The 20,924-nt window shown below is 38.0% G+C and overlaps 1 protein-coding gene across 1 annotated transcript; it reads right to left on the bottom strand.

Annotated features, from left to right (window-relative positions):
- Window positions 1–433: 433 nt before the first annotated feature.
- Window positions 434–20,137, bottom strand: guca1b (guanylate cyclase activator 1B). The gene is made up of 4 exons (XM_039749993.1): window positions 19,937–20,137; window positions 19,655–19,804; window positions 10,082–10,193; window positions 434–566 (listed from the first exon to the last, which is right to left on the bottom strand). Exons 1-4 carry the CDS (start codon window positions 20,135–20,137, stop codon window positions 439–441), a joined length of 591 nt encoding a protein of 196 aa, XP_039605927.1. The 3' UTR covers window positions 434–438.
- Window positions 20,138–20,924: the final 787 nt, after the last annotated feature.

The following is a 20,924-nucleotide window of genomic DNA, read 5'->3' as shown; positions in this document are numbered from 1 at the left end:
TTTCCAAGAGGCATAATAGAACGACAGTTCTTGAGGAGAATTCTTGTTTCCCTAAAAGCAAAGCCATTTGAAACGATTCAAAATCATTTGTATAAATGCAAAACTTAATTGATGCAAAGTAATTTAGTATTTTTTGTTTCATATAATCAAGGAAAACTTTGCAAACATCCACCCATTCATTTTCAGAACATGCATATTATTAAAGGGATGCCAGTCGAGATCTGTACAATCAAAAAGTGAATATAAAACCCAACCCCCATAAGACTGAGGAAAGAAATATTTCAAAATTGAAATGTACTAATATTGTATGTGCAAAACTAATAAATAACAGGCTAGATGTTTTCATAAAGTCTTCAAAAAATATTCCAAAACAATATGTTCAACACGTAGCCTGTAACTTAAATAGGTCCCTTAAGCATTTCCCCAAGGCAGCCTTTGTTAAAATAAAGCACTCTTTCTCCGTTGCTCTGAGATCCAAAAACTTGGATTAACATCCATCTGGAGCATTTTCATCACCCACTTGTCCCGGCGTGCACCATCGATGAATTCATCCAGGGACAGTTGGCCTGTGGACAGAAAAGAGAGTGAAAAATTCAAACCTGTCGCAACTCAGAGGATACTGAAGTGAATGCAGAAACCGTAAGGACACAGAGGGGGTTGTATATTGCATGTTTATTACACATTTGTATTATCCACTTATTTATTTGTTAACCAGCTAAATTCAAATATAAAATGTAAGGTGTACCACTAAAATGCACAAGAACTCCATGTGCACATTATATGTAAGGAAAATTCTTTGTAAATTGTTATTTTACATAGTAAACACCCAAAACTTTGAAGTCAGTCGTGGTTCAGGATCTTTGATCAAAACAAGGTTCACAGATTATTATAGTCTGTTTATGCCTTTCTATGATATAATCAGCAATAGCATGACTCTGTGCTTGGTGTTGCAAAACAACGTAAGTTAGCAATCTGTGCAGTGTTGTTACGGTACAAACTTACCAGACCGTAATGTAGGAGCTTTTAACCTGCCAGATGAGCCTACCCAGCAATCTAACTCTAAATACTGTAGTAATGTAAAATCCACAAAGGAATAGTGTGATGCTGCTGCAAGCCCATTTACAGGTGCATCTCAATAAATTAGAATATCATCGAAAAGTTAATTTATTTCAGTAATTCAATTCAAACAGTGAAACTTATATATTATATAGAATCATTACACACAGAGTCATATATTTCAAGCATTTATTTCTTTTCATTTTGCTGATTATGCCTTATAGCTAATGAAAACCCAAAGTTCAGTATCTCAGAAAATTAGAATATTCTGAAAAGGTTAAATATTGTAGACTCATGGTGTCCCACTCCACTCAGATAATTAACCCAAAACCTGAGCCTTTAAATGGTCTCTCAGTCTGGTTCAGTAGGCCACACAATCATGGGGAAGATTGCCGACTTGAGAGTTGTCCGGAAGACAGTCATTGACACCCTCCACAAGGAGAGGAAGGCACAAAATGTCATTGCTAAAGAAGCTGGCTGCTCACAGAGTGCTGTATCCAAGCATATTAATAGAAAGTTTAATGGAAGGAAGAAATGGGGCAGAAAAGGTGCACAAGCAACAGGGATAACCGCAGCCATGAGAGGATTGTGAAGCACAGCCTATTCAAGAATCTGGGGAAGATTCCCAAGGAGTGGACTGCAGTTGGAGTCAGTGCTTCAAGAGCCAGCACACACAGACACATCTGGGACGTGGGCTACAACTGTCGCAGCATTCCTTGTGTCAAGCCACTCCTGAACCAGAGACAACGTCAGAAGCGTCTTACCTGGGCTATGAAGAAAACGGACTGGACTGTTGCTCAGTGGTCCAAAGTCCTCTTTTTAGATGAAAGTCAATTTTGCATTTCATTTGGAAATCAAGGTCCCAGAGTCTGGTGGAAGACTGGAGATGCACAGAATCCAAGTTGCTTGTGGTCCAGTTTGATGTTTCCTCAGTCAGTGATGATTTGGGGAGCCATGTCATCTGCTGGTGTTGGTCCACTGTGTTTTATCAAGTCCAAAGTCAGTGCAGCCGTCTACCTAGATATTTTAGAGCACTTCATGCTTCCCCCTGCTGACAAGCTTTATGGAGATGCTGATTTCATTTTCCAGAAGGACTTTGCACCTGCCCATTCTGCCAAAAGTACCAATACCTGGTTTAATGACCATGGTATCACTGTGCTTGACTGTCCAGCAAACTCGCCTGACCTAAACCCCATAGAAAATCTAAGGGGTATTGTTAAGAGGAAGATGAGAGACACCAGGCCCAACGATGCAGACAAGCTGAAGGCCGCTATCAAAACACCCTAGGCTCCCATAATACCTCAGCAGTGCCACTGGCTGATCACCTCCATTACACATCACACTGACACAGTAACTTATGCAAATGGAGCCCAAACCAAGTATTGAAGGCATACATGGACATACTTTTCAGTAGGCCAACATTTCTGTATTAAAAATCATTTTTTTATTGGTCTTATGTAATTTTCTAATTTTCTGAGACACTGAATTTTGAGTTTTCATTACCTATATAGCCATAATCAGCAAAATGAAAAGAAATCAACGCTTGAAATATATCACTTTGTGTGTAATGAATCTATATAATACTAGCCATGTGCGCCCAACTACGTTGCGCGTGTTAAAGTTGTCTCTGAAGGGCTAACTGTTTAAACGTGGCTGCCAGTCGTGAACTGGGCCCTTCATCGCACAGCAATATTTTTTATAAGGGAAACAAAATTACAAAAGAAAACCCTTGGATATTGATTCGATAGGAACGGCTACTCGGAATCACTGTCCGAATCGTAATTATTTGGAGGTGTAGGAGCATTTCTGCTTCTGTCTGTTCACAGTCCGTCTCGTTTTCACGACGCTGTCGTTTCTTCTCACGATCTCTTCTCAACCTTTCTCTAATCTCGCAGGTTGCTTTGTGGCAATCCAAAGAGTAAGGCAATATACACGGAGCAATGGTTATAAAAGGGGGACACATAGGTATCCAGGCTCTTTAAAGCATAAGTAGGGATCACTTCACTGACATGTGAGCAAGCCACGGTACAACTGTGAGACGCGCAGCACTCGCCGGCTACAACATAACAGTAATAATTTCCGGAACATGCTGTTACGCTGTCATTCATTTTACCCACTGTCTTTCTTTCATTCATATGTTACGTAGGCACATACCTTTTATCTTCAGCAATCTCATTCTCTAACCAGGCCTCAGGAGCTAACCAGCGTAACACTGTCCAACACCCCTTTTGTTATTCCGGCACATTGTTGACATCCGTGAGTAACAACAACATACTAAACTGGAAGGTGGTCTACGCATGCTTGGAATTCGCGGACAAACAAAGATTAAGATCTACATGAAGATCTCTTTAGTTAATTTAAAGCACAACAATTTGTTTAGTTTGAATTTCTGCGTTTTGAGGTGTGACTGGCGTACTACAGTCTTCAGTAGTATAAGCCTGGAGGAGATTCTTAATGCAATGTCTATGATTTAGCTGTCTCTCTACTGCCATCTAGTGCTTCTTCTTCTAATTCATTCACGGACAAACAAAGATCAAGATCCAAATGAAGATTGTATATAGAGATAGGAGTTTCACTTTTTGAATTGAGTTACTGAAACAAATTAAGTTTTCGATGATATTTTAACTTATTGAGATGCACCTGTATACTGCACAATATTAAAAACCAGCACTGGGAGAGAGTGAAAAGGGCGTATTTGATGGGTGGTCATCAAAAACAGCCATAAAGAGCCTTTTGCTCTTTCAAAGTTCATGTATGCAATTAAGGAGTAAATTAAGGAAGAAGTAAATAGTCATGCACAGAAAATAAAAAAAAATAAAAAGGAGAGCAACAGCATGCCTCATAAAAAGACAAGACGGTCTGCACTGGTGAGTTTCTCCAGACACTTTTCAGTCAAATCTGTGCTCTACACATTTACAGTCTTAACTTTATATAAAGTCAATTCAATGTTCTTCAGTTTTAAATAATGCAGGACATCAGTTCATCATTGTAATACAGTAGGTGGAGTTCATCTTCACCACATAAAAAGAATGAGATGCTAATATTCCTAATCCTCTAACAATGCCCACGGCCAAAAATATTTTAGCTAGAAATCTGTAGTGTTAATTAATGTCGTACTACTCACTACTAGACAATATGAACCAAAATTGGGGAAGAGACCTCTCTATCAATGTCTCAGGTAACAAGTGTGTTGAGGACGCTACTATCCTTCTTAGTTTTATGTTGGAGAAAGGAGCCAAAAGTGTACAACAAGAAAAAAAATGGTTATTATATGTAACAGAAACATGTAAATATGAAAACATCAACATAATCTCATTAGGAACGGTAGGTCCAGTGTCCACTGCAGTACTGATGCAGATTTAGTATACATTCTTCCTGTGACATGTTTTGAAACACTCACCAGTGCACATAAGATTTTTTTGTAATACTTTGTAATTTTTTTGTAATATTTTCTCTGTTGCTTTCACATGGCAGGTTAGACTGTCAGCGCCTGAGCCATATAATAGACACTGCTCATTGTGTTATTGTAGCCTGCCACAGCATAAGTCATAGTGACTTCCACATTAGTGATGGTGGTTTGGTTACAGAGTACCATATGCATCAGTTTTCCTTTGAAGGAAAATCTCAAGCAGTTCAGATGAAGTATAAAAAATGTCCATCACTTTACAGCAACCTTGGGTCTGCCAGTAGCAGCACAGATGATGTAGGGATGCTGTACTAACTGTACTTACCATCCCACTTGGTCCCTTTACCGGTGTTAAGTATTGAGTTTCATATGTATCCAGAACTTGCTTTGCACAGTATATAAAAACTTGAAATGTGCCCATTTGGATGCAGTTAACTGTATCCACACAGCCACCCTTTGTAATACATATGATTTTCTTTATTATTTATATCACAATCGGAACATACACCTTCTGCATATTTTTGACAATCGACTGATACACATCCCACAGTTTATACCATTTCAGTGCTGGGCAATTGGCCTCATGATAGTCATTGTTATTAGTTAAATGCAGGTATTTCAAAATGAGAGAAAAACAACACCCATTCATAACTTTGCTGAAAATGGGTGTCTGCAACAACCAGTTTGTGTACCAGTACTATTTTTGGACTGGTTTCCCACAATACCCTGCAGTATCAGTAGACTAGAAAAACCTAAATATCATCTATGGTGACAAGCTGCCAGCAACTATAACATGCAAATGGTTTTTATTCTGACTTTTACAACATGTTTCATTTCAACAACTGTTTTCTTCACCAGACTATCACTGACAAATCGTAAATAGTCCGGACAAATCATGATCAACAGATATCTTTAGACTGGGGTTACCTGTAAATTGGCAATGAGGAGTTTCAGGATTATCAGCAATAGTATAAAGACAACACCCAACATGAACATCACTGAAATTTGGCAGGTCAGAATCTACTGAACAGGTGTCAGTTTCACCTTTTGTTAAGTCTGATGACCAATTTACAACATCATTACTATCGCTTGATTCAAGCAATGATTCAGTTTCAGTTTATTCCATAACTGACTTTATGAATTTTTGTTTGCTGTTGTGTTTTTAGATTGAAGTCTCCGTCCCCCTCATGAATATTTATTATTTACCATAGTGTTACCATAAAGTATTTATGCTTTTTTGCTTTATAATGTTGTTTCATCAACTAGATGGCAGCAGAATACTGTCCCAAGAGTTATTTGGTCTTAATACTGTAAAGTGGATCATTACACCTTCCCTGAGTGTGGCTTGAGTTTAATCTTATTAAAATAAAAAGATAAGAACAAGTCTTGCTTGGGGATGATTTTAAGGAGGTTAAAGAATGTGCCCAAGGATTTTTGTGGGTATTAGGAAGTAAAAAAATAGGAGATGATTTATGAGTCAAAAACATGGTTGGAAACTAGAATAGGCAAAAGCCAGAAAGATAAATTAACAAAGCATAAACTACCAAAGGGGAAGACAGACTCATAAAACAGTGATCAAGTCAAAACTAAAAAGAAACTTAATGCTAGAGCCTACTTGGAAAAAAAAGCTATTGTTAAGGATTATCCTGTTTGGAATATCAACCAAGTGGTGTTGACCATACTTTGCACTGCTATATTTATACCAGAATTACTGTTGACATCAACGACGCACGTGTTATGAAAACAAAAATGAGAAAATCACAATGCACAATCAAAGCGGCATCAAGTAAATAAAAAAAAAAGATGCTAACCAAAATCAGCACCCTTAGGACATTAACTAAAGTGAACACTCAGGTCACAAAATCAATTCTCCATGTATAGCAACCCTAAAACCAGACAAAAACAGCTTGACGTGGAGCATTCATGTCACCTGATTTTCATGTACGATCCTATAGACCTTACCCATGCCAATGTACAAGTCAGCCCACTCTGGAACCCCTTTTAATAGAACCAAGACATTTTTGAATTTCATATTCATGCTGATGCTCAACCAATACAGACAGAGAAGGCATTGAATTAATGAACACATCTGCTCAAATGTACAGACTTAAGGTATGGTAGATGAAAGGAGGAATGTACCCAAAAAAGAGCTAGCAAAATCAAACGATGGGTAACAGGACCCACATGTTTAATGACAGAATAGGGACAGATGTGCAGCACACCAAGTTTAAGGGGCGTCACTTTCAAGCAGGTGTTTTAAGTAATAAGCTCCATCTTCTGCTCAACCTTAGAAGCAGGATAGGGTGTTTCCCTCCCATCTACATAGTACTTGGCAGAAGCTTCAGCTTTCAAGTGCTCCTGAACCCCAAACCAGAATTACAAAAAACTGGCTACCAACGAATAGGTAAAACCACAATTCAAAATAGGGGACATGAAACCATACTTGCTCTCAAATGGGGAGATTTTCAGAGAAGAATTATAAAATATATTCTGAGATAAATCTGTGAAAAGTAACATATTATACCAGTTGGACTGAAAAGAGTTCTAAAAAATTTCTGTCAGTTTTAATTTGCTCTCTCAGATAACGCATAAACTGTAGTAAGTTTGACCTAAATACCTGTCTTTGAGCAAAAACATTACTGGAACTTAGAAATAAACTGGGGGTTTGGGCTGGTCACAATAACATAGGATGGACTTAGTAGCTAAAACTACTGATGAATAAAACTGTCAAACAGCTTTTTGGTACAGGGATGAGGCTTGCAGGGAACAAAATGAGAAGTTTTCAAAAAGCAATCTATAACCCCTTAAATAGTTGTGTGACCTTCAGACGAAGGTAAGTCTATAATAAAATCCACTGTAATATCCTCCCATGGCTCTAATGGTGATGGAATAGGCTGTAAAAATCCTAACCGAATTCCAGAATGTGATTTTTAGATTGGTTGCACATATCAAAGGCTCTCATAGAGTCTCTAAGACCCCTAATCATATTAGGTCACCAAAAGCATTGTTTGAAAAATTCTAAACATTCAGTGATACTAGGACAACCTGCTTTAGCAGGCATGAACGTTTTTCCGTCAGGTGTAGTAGAGGAGGGGAGGGGAAAGAAGACAAGGAGACTAAAGGGAGTCTTGAAGGAAATTAAGAAGTCTAAACAGAACTGCTTCTATGATTTTTTTCAGGGGGATTATATTTTCAGGGTGAGGGGTAACATCATAGGTTCAGACATTCTAGATAGGCCATTAGCTTTTAAATTGCCTTCACCAGAACAGTGAGTGATGGGAAACTTAAAACATTTAAAAAAGAGATTCACCAAGCTTGATGAGCATCTAGTCATTTAGCCAGTACACTAAATGTTTTTGACAAATGCTAACTTGATAGGCATCTTCACTGGTCAGCTGGCTAGTTCTGCTGAGATGATCATAACTTTTTAGAAAAAGGAGGGATGTAATTAATTTGTATCAGGAAAATCCTGAGACACAATGGCCCCAACACCTAGATTAGATGCATCCACTTCTACTTGAAAAGGTAGAGACATATTGGCACTAAGTGGGTATTATCATAAAAGGAAATCCTGGGATGAGACTTTCTCAGAGATAATTTCAACTCCCGTAAGAGATAATTTCAGGTTTCATGAGACAAGACTTTTTGCCAAGAGATTTTGACAAGTCCCGCCCTCCTCTCAAACATTTACAATCATGCCCACAGTCCACTCACTTCTCATTCGTGTGAATGCTATTGTCAGACACAGTCCCTGCGCTCTCAGCTCCAAGCGGGGTCAGAAATAAAAGACAAAGAGTACAAGACAAAGTAGAACATCGTAAAGAGGTTCAAAAACGTTGGCACGATAGACAAGCAGAACAGGTTAGAGATTATGAAAGTACCAAAATTTGAAAGTCTCAAAAAAGTAATAAATAGTAAATAGTAAAGATTGCATTAGTGCTAACAAACGGAAATTATTACTCGGTCAAATAACAGAACAGCGAAAAGAGATTGAATATATGGACATAGGTGATATGACAGAACTATGTAGATATTGTTAGGCTTTAAACTTTAAGTTGGAGACTTAGATCGTCTAATTTGTGTTGCCATCAGGGAAAAGTAGTGTTTCTCCCATATGAATAGGTCTATCCACGAGAATTAAAAGATTTGTTGTTTGGTGAAAGTGAAATCCATATACTCAAGTGTAGAGACGCGAAGTGGCTGGCGCATAGCACAGGCCAGGGGGTTAGCAAGCAAAGTGAGCAGGGGGTGAAGACCCCTAGTATGGTATTTTATAATGACCAGAGATGGTATTAAATTCTGCATTCCACTCAAAACCCTCCTAAATATGGATTAAGTTGTGCATACTTTGAAACAGTGATTTGATCAAGAAAAGAAGAAATGAATGGCAGGAAGCAATTCTTTTTAACTTAGATTTTATTTATTTCTTGATTGTAAATGCATGAACATAAGCTTCTGATTTTTTTATATACAAAGAAAAAGCCTGCTCCAATTGAACTATGAGATGGGTGTCAGGGTCTGCTATTTTGAATATTTTTGCATCTTGCCTAGGGATGTAAACATTTTCCTCTATTGAAGTTATTTTACCCCGAGGAATCTATTAGTTTAATATAATCTTAAGTAATATTTCTGGTTTCGATTTTCATTTGGGCCATTTTTCACTACCTTTTTAATGATGCTATTGTTTATTCCTGCTGCCAGGACTGTCCAGGAATGGGCGTATCCTCAGCGGTTGTGGTCCTGTCAATCATGAGGCAATGGGATAACAGATCATCTAAAGGTATACTTCTTTATCTGACTACACAGATTCCAAAACCCTTCAAACCTTTTGAAAAATGTTCTTTGTTCGTTTCTCTGCATTTTAAACTTTCTGCAGTCCTTCTGACTTGATTCTTGATTTTGGTGACTGATAGTTATTCTCCTGTTCTGACCCTCACTTCATTTTTTTTTACTTTGTGTTTTTCTTCTGATTGCCCTTTAAAATTCTGTGACTGTTCGGCATAAATTGGGTGAATATAAACTTTGGCAAGATTTATAATGCACATCTTAGGAAGTAAATCAAATTCCATTAAAAAATAAAATAAAAGAAGAAAGTACTAGATTTACAGTGTTATCATGGTTATCACAAAAGGGTGCCTATTAAGCAATTGTTCTCCATCCACTATTGCCACAAGCCGGAATATAAAAAAGGAGATGCCTTTTACTGAAATTAACACTGCAAAATAAGTAAATAATACTGTATGTGTTGATCAGAAAGGTGTAACTAGAGGGAAATACGTAGAAGATGTGGCCAAGGAAGGTTGAGTGGTTGAAGAGATTCTTCACAAGTATTTTATAATCCTAGTAAATTTTAGAAAGACTGAATTGGGAGTAATATATGCAGTGTACTGTGCTGAACAGAATTATACCATGTCTTGAATAGGCTGAGGAAGAAAATATGCTGACTAAGCCTTTCAATTGCCCGAATATCTAATTGTAAATTCTTGATTCCAGTACAATCTCAAATTACCTTCATTTTTTAATCCAACATGACTGCCAATTTTGTCATTGCTGAATCCTATCTTGCATCTGTGTTTTTCATTCATTACAGTATATATGAATACAAGATATTGAGCTTACCATCACCATTTTCATCCACAAGCTGAAATATCCTGTCGACTACCTGGTCTGGAGTCAACAGGTGGCAATCATCTGTGTCAGCATGACAAGCCTTCTTCAGACGATATATGGACTAGAACAGAAAAGAAAAATCTGGTAGGGATACAATATGTACAACATATTACCAGCTTTTCTAAAAATAGTACCAAAGAATAATCTGTTCAACAACAATCTGAAAAGCAACGGACAAGGTTAGTAAAACCATTTTCTCAACAACAATCTGAAAAGCAACGGACAAGGTTAGTAAAACCATTTTCAAAAACACATTGTTGTACATATTTATAAACCATTTCAGAATACAAGATTCAATCATAGTTAGTAGATCATTTACATAATCTATAGAAAGTTGTCTAGTGTAGCTTTATAAATTTATAAATCAAGATAAAACTCATAAGGAAAATTAACACATTTAATTTGTAAAATAAGAGTCGTCCTGAGTCAAGATAGTACCATTAATTTGTGTCACAAAGTCAGTGTTATGTAAGGGCTGTGACTGCTTTATACTTTACACGTCATGCACATTTTAGATGCTTCACAAGAACAAAATGATTATGTGGGAGTGAAAGCAAAGAAGTGTACACATTGTGCATCAATTTTTTTTTTTGTTCTTGCATACTTAAAGACTACTGTTTGCGATCTTTCTGCAAAGAAAAGAAAAGTGATATTTGACAAAACTTAGTGTCTGTAGTGAGCACTCAAAAGGACTGGTCAATGGCATTAGAAACAGTCATAAACCTTTCTTCTGGCTAGCAACTACATTTTGCTATGGGAAGTCCTAAGTGACCAATAGACGGTGTGTGAAGCTAAAACACATCATGATACAGCCAGTCTCTATATTACAAAAACTATGCACTGTAAGGCATGGGTTTAACAAACAGAACAATAATTTCATTAAATCCTTGCATTGCAATGACCAGTGGCTTGAGCTACAGTATGCTGATCTGCACCACTGATAGAACTGGAGAGTTCACAATCATCCTCCTATCAGCAATAGGTGAACTAACAGCAAGTTGAAAGCAGTGATTGGCTTCGCCCTGACCAGCTCAATCTGGTCTTAGGTATGCAGATTTGTGTCTACTTCTTGTTGATAATACAGCATTGTCAAACCCACCTTATCCAGTTCAAAGTCATGCAGGCTGGCAGCATCAGGAGCAAAACAGAAGCCAACCAGTCCATCGCAAGATCAATGCACATACACACTCACACTGAGATAGTTTTAGAATCAATTACCTAAACACACGTCTTTTGAGATATGGGCAGAAATTCAGAGTATGCAGAGGGAAACCCATATATAAATGGAGAAAATGAGCAAAGTCCAAACAGAAACCTGCACTGCACCCAATCAGGCAACATTGGCAGCCACCAGGAAATCACCATCACACACCATTCTCATGCTTAACCTCTGATTTAATAAAAAGTCTGTACCACGGTCCTAACCAATGGTTACAGTCTCTGGGCAATGATCTGTGATTGAGAATTACTTGTGTTCTGTTCTGTGCATTGTATTGTATTACCCACTTTTTTGAAAACCACTGCACACCCAACCTACCTGGAAAGGGGTCTCTCTTTGAACTGCCTTTCCCAAGGTTTCTTCCATTTTTTTCCCTACAAGGGTTTTTTTGGGAGTTTTTCCTTGACTTCTTAGAGAGTCAAGACTGGCTGGGCTGTCAAAAGGCAGGGCCTGTTAAAGCCCGTTGTGGCACTTCTTGTGTGATTTTGGACTATATAAAAATAAATTGTATTGTATTGTATTGTATCTAAAGAATAAGATCACAAGTACAAGTAACTGAATTGAGGTTCCTGCTTGTTGTGCTCCTCGTGAATGGATGAGGTCATCAGCAATACAGGAAAACCCAGAGATAAAACAAACTGCTGCTTCTCTGCTTCAAGGGGAGACCATTGAGGTGGCTTAAATATGTAGTTAGAATGCCCCTTGGTGCCTCCTATGGAGATGTACAAGGCATGGCTCACTGGGGAAAAGCTAGATAGACACAGGATGGAAATGAGGGATTACATCTCTCAGATGGAGTATCTGGAAATTCCCCAGAAGATGTTGGAACAGCACATTTAAGAAATATTAGCCTTGGCCATCCAGCACAATGTTTCTACCATGACATTCTCCAGGATAAGATAAGTAAAAATGATAATTACGATTCATATCAACACAGGTGGCAAGGTAATTAGTGCTGCTGCCTCATAGGAACAGAATCCTAGGACCTTCTAGTTTGAAATTTGCATATTCTTCCAGTGTCTGTGTGGGTTTTCCTCCCAAAAATGTAAATGGTAGGTTGACTAGTGAGTGAGTGTAACTTTTATGTATGCCCTGTGAGTTCAATAGCGCCCAATAACCTTGAATCAGATAACAACATCAGACAAATACCATAGATGTATAGAAGGGAATTCAGTGTCCTTTAAATACACATAAGTATCCTTTTTATTTTCCCTACTTACAGTAAAACCCTATTATTCTGAATTTGATGGGACCTCACTACAATCCAGATTGGTGAAAGTCCAGATCAGCCAGAAGCTGTCTTTTACGTTCCAGGTTTAATTGAAAGGTTTTGATTACTTTCCAATTTTTTTCCAATCAGAAACAGCTTCCTACCCCTAATTCAAGAGTGATCTTCCCCTGTATCAATACGAAAAAGCGCTTTTTTTCCATTGACACTGTGACGCTTTTTTTCTTTTGTTGCCACCTTGTGTTAAGCCAAACCGCCAAAAGTAAATTAATGCATGAAATATACAAGTGCAAGCAGCCAAAATGAGCTTTCTCTGATGGGTGGCTGGATTCGTCCTTAGAGATAGGGTGAGAAGCACACACATCTGGGAGAGGCTCGGAGTAGGCTCTCCACATCAAAAAAAAACAAAATATAGGTGGTTCAGGCATCTGATCCAGATGCCTTCAGGATGCCTCCCAATGGATGTTTCACTGGCAAACAAGCTGGTAGAAGACACAGGGCTTGCTGGGAAGATTATATCTCTTAGATGGCCTGGGAATGCCTTGGAATCCCACGATATGATTTGGCAAGTGTAGCTGGAGAAAGGAAGGCATGGGCTTCACTGCTAAGACTGTTGTCCCCACGACCCAATCTTGTGATGGAAAATGAATAAATGAATGAAATCAAAACACTACAGCAAGTAAAGAACTGAGGTAAGGTGTACATGTGGACAATGCTAGTGGAAGCTGTCAACTGCTTACAATAGCTGAGTGACTGATTTGTGTTGCCAAAGCAGAGGAAAGGGCCTAGTGAGGGCCTCATTTCCAAGAATGCATCATTCATCTCCCTCTGCATTACTGATCATGTACACCACAACATTCATTCTTATCCAGCATACAGACAGTTATACATAAAAATATACATGGATTAGTTGTAGTCCCTTTACTCCTGATCTTCTTGTTTACAATTAAGTTGTTAATATAAACTTAGCTGCGTGAGCTCATACTGGAAAATATATCATACAATTTGTCGAAAACAGCTCAGAAGTTAGATTCCTTCCATTTATTTTTTTTTTCATTAGAATTCTTCCCATTATGGAAAATCCAATCAGGAGTCTGGATTAAGAAGGTTTTGCTGTAGGCCAGAAACACAGAGGTGATGACTAAACCCTTTTTTAGCACATGCTGTTCTGCAAGATGATACAGCAATCATCACAGCTTTACGTAGGGAAAGTCATGTGTTGGACACAAAATGTTTTGTTTAAATGGTTACGTATGATGCATGATGATTACTGATGTCTTTATATTGTATTTTATATTGTATTCTATTGCTTAATTCTTTATTTACTTACTTCTTGTAGCCTGAGAAGCTTTTTTGTAACTGCACACCCTATATATGTTGGATGACTTACAAGTCATCAGGTTCAAATGGCAATAAATATTTTAAACAATGTTTTTGAAGAATTGAAAAAAGACATTTCTGCATAAAGCTTTCAGTTTCAGAAAACATGTGTAATCAGACAATTAGTCTTGAAAGTGCCGGAGTGAACGTTGTCAAAAATGGGTTCTCCAACGCTTCTGGGGCAAGAGGGAGGTAATACAGTTTTCTGCTAGTATCATGATAGTATTGTACCACAGCTGAAATGTCAAGATGGAGGTGACTGAACGGTCAACACACTGTCTAATGGCCAGTCACCAATAAGGAAGGCTTATAACAATGGTTTTGACTTTTTGAAAGCACATGGGGAGAAAACTCTGTACACCACAGGTCCTGTTCTGATTTAAATATCAGGCAAGCTTGGCTCCACAAGACTTGTAAGAATCCTCAAGGGGATCAACAAAAATAAAGCAGAAATACTTGAGGGTAATACCTGTTTCAAACCATTTAGAACCACTAAGCTTTTAAATAATTTAAGACCAGCAGAGGATTTTGTGTGTTTTTAAAGGCTGCTGCACAAAAAGAAATGTGTTTTAGGTTAAATGGGTGCACCAAACGGACTCAGTGTGAGTATTTGGAATGCCATGCCCTGTGAGAGAATGACACCCCATCCTGGATTGGTATTTTTTTTTGCTATTGTCCTACTACTGCCACCCTGTACCCTGAAGCATAAAATCTATTCACTAAATATATGTCTAGATTGATAATCATTAAAGAATTCTCAATGAGGCCCAGGAATTGCTCACAGTATAGCACAGAAAGGCACAGTGATGAACCTGACATCTGAGTTTAGCAATTCTTCAAAGAGTGCAGAAAAATGGTATCACCTCCAATATTATGTTACAAATAAAGATGACCAGAAGGGCATTGATCACTTTTTAAAACAGAATCTTTACTAGCAAGACTCTATCCAGAATGCCTCCATATCTACTGAAATTCAGTTGTTTAGTTAAGCTATACAGTTACTAGGCAATCTTATGCAGAAGAGAATCTTTTAGTTGAGTTATACTATTTGAAACCAAATGTATTTGTTTAAAGTTGGGCAGAGACAGAACACATTTTTGGCACATGTACAGCTATCTTCTGCAATGAATTCTAATTTTCCTTTTCAGCATAAATGTTCACATTTTACCATTTGGCTGTGAGAACATTAAAACAATTTTGACAAGAACAGGCCATTCAGCCTAACAAAGCTCATATCCATCAAATTTCTCCAAAATAATATCAAGTCATCAAGCATCTATGGTTATTTGTGCAAACAATAACTTTCTAATGTTTGTGGAAAATCTAATCTTAACCAGTTTTTAATCTGTGTTGAAGATAAAATTTGAAATTAGACTAAGCTGATGAACTTAATTTAATGTAATAGCTGGAACCCATCATATAAATCCATCCATCCATCCATTTTCCAGCCTGCTGAATCCAAACACAGGGTCACGGGGGTCTGCTGGAGCCAATCCCAGCCAACACAGGGCACAAGGCAGGAACCAATCCTGGGCAGGGTGCCAACCCATCATATAAATGAATTTCATAATTAAAAACACTCAAATATGTCTTTACTAAAACAGAAAAGGCTCATCTTCTTCAGTCTCTCCTCATAGTTCACACCTCACAGTCCTGGGATCAACCCAGTTGCTCTTCTCTCGGCTTTCTTTAATGCTGCTATGTTATTTTTGTAAAATGGAAACCAAAAATGCTCTCCAAATGAAGCCTCACTTATGTATTGTAACTTAAGCATAACCTTCCTTGACATGTACTCTAGACATTGTGCTGTATAACCTAATATCTATTAGACTTCCTAAAGTCTCGATGTAGATAGTGACAAGTCTACTATGACTCCTTTTACCTTTTCATAAGTTGTACTTTCAAGTTTCAGTCCTCCCATCATGTATTCAGATCTAATATTTTGATTTGTGTAATACTTTACATTCAGTTTAATTTGTTACTGTATAGGCTAGCTAAAAAATGAATCTAAACAGTTCATCTTTATGTAGCCTTTCTTTTTGGCCAACAGTAACTTCATGTTGCCTATTCAAGAGTGAAATTAAAAGAAAGTATCAAGACTGGATGTTTACTCACAGAAAAACAAAGAGAGGTATCATTCTCTGTGATTGTGTGGAGAATTAATATTCTCCCCATATTCATTAACTTTAGGTCCATAAGCTCCCTGCAACATTCTCGCATGTGTTTCTAGGTTAATTGACTAACTATTGGCTTGTTATGACTGACTCCATCTTAAACTATCCATCCATCCAACTATCCAGTAAAGGAAATAAATCAGCTCTGGAAGTGGTTAAGAATATAATATAATATAATATAATATAATATAATATAATATAATATAATATAATATAATATAATATGCCCTGTGGTGGGCTGGCGCCCTGCCCGGGGTTTGTTTCCTGCCTTGCACCCTGTGTTGGCTGGGATTGGCTCCAGCAGACCCCCGTGACCCTGTAGTTAGGTTATTTAGATGGACTAAAAGCCAGAAGTCTACATGACCATCATCATCAAGTCCTTCCGTGAGAACCCTAAATCCAAAGAGGACTGTTTCATTTATGTTAGGTAGAATGCCCAGAGGGGACTGGGTGGTCTCATGGTCTGGAATCCCTGCAGATTTTATTTTTTTCTACAGCCGTCTGGAGTTTTTTTTTGTTTTTTTCTGTCCTCCCTGGCCATCGGACCTTATTCTTATTCTATGTTAATTAATGTTGACTTATTTTCTTTTCTTACTGTGTCTTTAATTTTTCTGTTCTTCATTATGTAAAGCATTTTGAGCTACATTTTTGTATGAAAATGTGCTATATAAATAAATGTTGTTGTTGTTGTTGTTAGGTGAACTGGTGATTTTAAATTGGCCCTAGTGTGTGTTTGGTGTGTGTGTGTGTTCACCCTGCAATGGACTGGTGACCTGTCAGGCAAGTTTTGTTCTTGCCTTGCAATCAATGGTGGCTGAGATATGCTTCAGTCACCCTCCACCAACCAGAACCCTGGTTTGGAATAGGCAGGTTAGATAATGACATGACATAATAATACAATATAATATTTAAGGCAGTAGCGGATGGTGTGTCAGCCTCACTGTTGCAGCATTGTGGGTTAAAAACATGTGCGTGGTCTTTGTCTGTGTACAATTTATGGGTTCTCCCAGTGCCCACAGAGTTTTTTCTCTGGGTATTCTCATTTTCCTCCCACATCTTCAAACATGTGTGTGTCAGTTACAAACGGACATTGTGTGAATGTGTCCTGCAATAAAACTAGCACTCTCTTTAGGTGCTAGGGGCTTTCTTGCCTTATGCTTTGTGCTGCAGGGATAGGCTCAAGCCCTCCATGACCCTGAGCTGTAGTTTGACAATGTTAAGATAGATAGATAGATGAGAGCGAATTAGCAATTTTCTAAACACTAAACTTTACATTAACAGTAGGGTAGCCATCAATGTGCAGCATTCACTTGGATGATGTTATGTTATGTTATGTCATTCATACCCCCTTAATCTAATTCAGGATCATGGAGGTTAGAGGTCATTGCTATGATATTATATTATGTGACTTAACAAAACATAACACAAAATATTCAGCCTGCTTAATCTAATTCAGGGTTTCAGGGAGCAGAAGCCTATTCTAACAGCATTGAATACAAGACATGATCCATTACAGGATGGGCTGCCAGTTCATTGTAGTGTATTATAACATACCCCCAAACTCAAATCTGCTTAATCCAATTAAGAGTTGTATGGGGGTCAGAGTCTATCCCAGCATCATCGTTCACTCAGTCGGCATGATATAGCCCTGAGGTTCTATTTTCAAACCTTAGTGGTAAAGATAAGAGATACCTGTCATACCTTAAATCAATAATCATGCAAAGCTAAGAAGCCATATGAGGTAAGTGGTTTCTACCTTGACAATGGATGTTTTAAAGGCATGATGCACAGAGTGTGGACATCAGGCAAACATCAGATCCTTTGACCACATACTTTCTTTGCTATGAACTTCTTCTTGGCAATTGATTACATACTACCATTTCTTTATGCACACTAGTGTTCCTTTGCTAGACCACATTAAAATGAAGGTAAATTGATTTCTGGAGAATAAAAATCTAATGGTGACTGTGTGTGCTTCATAAAGCGATGCATGTTTATATTGCACACTTTTTGATAAGGAATTCCACCACAGTAATGTATGAAGCTACATGCAGCATTGTTGTATATTATTGAGATTTTTCAAAGTGTGATGTACTACAGTTCATTTAGAGAACTGGTAACATGACCATTAAAAAATGGATATAATGTCCTGTTATACTTGTGGTAGTTGCCAGATTTGCCCATTACATACTTCAGACTCGCTTGTCGGGTAGCCTAAAGAATACCTTTTGTATTTTCACATCATCCTCTACATCCACTTATCTATCTGTCAACTTGTCAACTACATTAATTCCTGGGTCGGGACTTTACTGGTTTATCAAAGCTTTGATCTCATTCACAGAGATTACTGACTCCCTGCTTCCATATCTTTTCTGCCTTACTGCATGGGAAGAAGGTCGGGCAGACAATTAGATTAAGTGTCACTTTCTATTCCTGACAATTAGATTACGTTACTTTTCTATTTCTGTTGACTGTGTGGCCTTGGAGCTAATTTACCTTAATGTAGGGGTGCCCACGGTTTTTCGGCTTGCGAGCTACTTTTAAAATGACCAGGTCGAAATGATCTACCTACATTAAAAATCATATATATATATATATATTATATGAGTATACTTTATACATAAAATATATGTTGTTGTACCTTGCATAACTTAATAACCTTTATGGCACAATAATAATTCAATACATTTATAGTAACTACAGTATTTGGATTCAATAATCTTTATGTGGGAAAAGGCTGACTCGCATAAATAAGTACAACCGAATAATGCAGTCAAGGAGGTATCTCTTGGAAGGACTTCTTATGCTTAATGATCAAGTGACTCACCCGGATGATGCTTCAGTGTGTCTGCCTTTGCTTTTGAATTCAGCTGAGTGAAAAATGATGGCTGTCCGATGAACAGCGATTTTAGTTCCCTCTCCTTTCTCTTTCTCAGATCACTTTTCAGAAGGAAGTCAGTTTCATAGTTTTTATGAACAGTTCGAAAGTGCCTTTTCACATTTTCCTTCTTTGAAACAGCAATAATAGATTGACAGATCAGACAAAGCACTTCGATTGTGACATTGTGAGAAAAAAAATCCTCTTCCAATTCCACATCCAGCCCATACCCTCCCCCCAAATTTTTTTTTTTTTTAAATCCCTTCTTTAGTTAATATAAATTGGAAGGCTAACTAGATCAAAGACGGAGTTTTGCAGTAGCTCTCGTGTTTGATCGTGTGTGCGGGATGACCAGTGTGTTAGAAGAGAAGAGATCTCAGACCGGCCGCCCTGTATGTCAATCAAGTGGCAAATGCCATAGGGAACATATATGATAGACTAACGTTTAAAAAATTTTTTTTGAATGCAACGCGATCTACCTGCACTACATTTGCGATGTACTAGTCGATCACGATCAACGTCTTGGGCACCCCGCCTTAGTGGAAAAGAAGTTAAACACTATATCCTTACTAAGAAATTGTTATCATTTCATGGAGTGTTCAATAGCCAGAGACACTGGCCAGTTGCAGATCATTGTACAAACCTCCACAATCTCCAGCAGTTCTGTCTTGTCAATACAGCCATTGCCATCCTTGTCGTACATCTTAAAAGTCCACCTTAGCTTGTGCTCCAGTTTGCCTCTTAACACAAGGTTGAGAGCTGCTACATATTCTAAGAAGTCTATTGTATTATCCTGTAAAGCCAGAAATAAATAAACAAATAAGATGAAATTAAAGAAGTTATGTTAAGCTCTTCTACCTCAGTCATCTGACATTTGTTTCTTATTGCCTATCAACTTTAAAAAATCATGCAATCAAGCTCTTACCCCATTTTTGTCGAAGGCACGGAACATGTTCTCTATATATTCTGATAGCTCCTGGTTCTCTGACACCCCAAAGAAGCCTTTGAATTCATGCATGAAGAGGGTCCCACTGGGACATTCAACCACAAACTTCTTGTACCACTCTTGTAGCTCGGCGACATCAATCTCCACCTTGCTGTTTTCTTCGCTCAGGAGCTGACCCATGGTCAGACAACAAAATGCCACTCTCCAGTTTTTGGATTTTTGCTACTTCTCTGCCTTTTTAAGTGTCCTACTTTGTTAAAAGTAAGGCTTCTTTTCTCCACACTGCTTGAAAAGGAAAAATATTACTCACATTCTTGCAGTCTTTTGTAGAAGCACCACACTTTGCTTTAAAATCATTACTCTTTATCTAGACACAAACTTTACTAGCCTACTCTTATCACTCATCTTCAGCAGACTACCACCTATCTGTTTTTGTTAGACTGATGCCAGGGATTTGATACGTCAGCTGTTATCAGAGTCACTTAGCTGACAATAAGATCATTAGGAGATTCCCTGAGCTGCGTCATGGAGACCTTTGCATTCTCCTCGATGTCTCTCTCCCCCGCCACCTGCACCAAGTTCAAGACTCACCTCTTCCGATGCCAGTGACCCTCTGGCGAGAATCCAGCTCGCTGACATTGCCTTTCTCAGAACAGAACCTTTAAACAATTAGCCATGACTTACCTATCACTGCATCCTTAAATCTTAGGAAAACAAGTGTGGGGGGTTTCCCCTTGCAAGTTCATGTGCGGCCCTTTGTGTTACTGACCTGTTTGATCCATTTCTGTGCCTGTCTCAGAGAGGGTGCATTGAATGTCAAAAACTTTCCACTGTCAACATCAATGTGTCTTACTGTTTCACTTATAACATATGAGCCACTTTCAGAGGTAGCTTCATTCTTAGAAGTCTATTCTCATCCATTGAATCCCATCTTAATTTTTGACTGCTTCACTGCTAATGTACTGTA

The sequence above is a fragment of the Polypterus senegalus genome, chromosome 3, assembly GCF_016835505.1.
Source record: "Polypterus senegalus isolate Bchr_013 chromosome 3, ASM1683550v1, whole genome shotgun sequence".
Lineage (NCBI taxonomy): Eukaryota > Metazoa > Chordata > Cladistia > Polypteriformes > Polypteridae > Polypterus > Polypterus senegalus.
Note: the sequence above shows the minus strand (reverse complement) of the source record. Positions and strands in the feature narration are given on the sequence as shown.

Excerpts from the sequence above, each read along its gene's own strand:
- guca1b (XM_039749993.1), bottom strand. The coding sequence starts at position 20,137 with ATGGGTCAGCTCCTGAGCGAAGAAAACAGCAAGGTGGAGATTGATGTC. Across the intron at positions 19,805-19,936 it reads GTGCCTTCGACAAAAATGGG|GATAATACAATAGACTTCTT; the intron begins GTAAGAGCTTGA and ends CTGGCTTTACAG. Across the intron at positions 567-10,081 it reads TGTGGATGAAAATGGTGATG|GCCAACTGTCCCTGGATGAA; the intron begins GTAAGCTCAATA and ends TTCTGTCCACAG.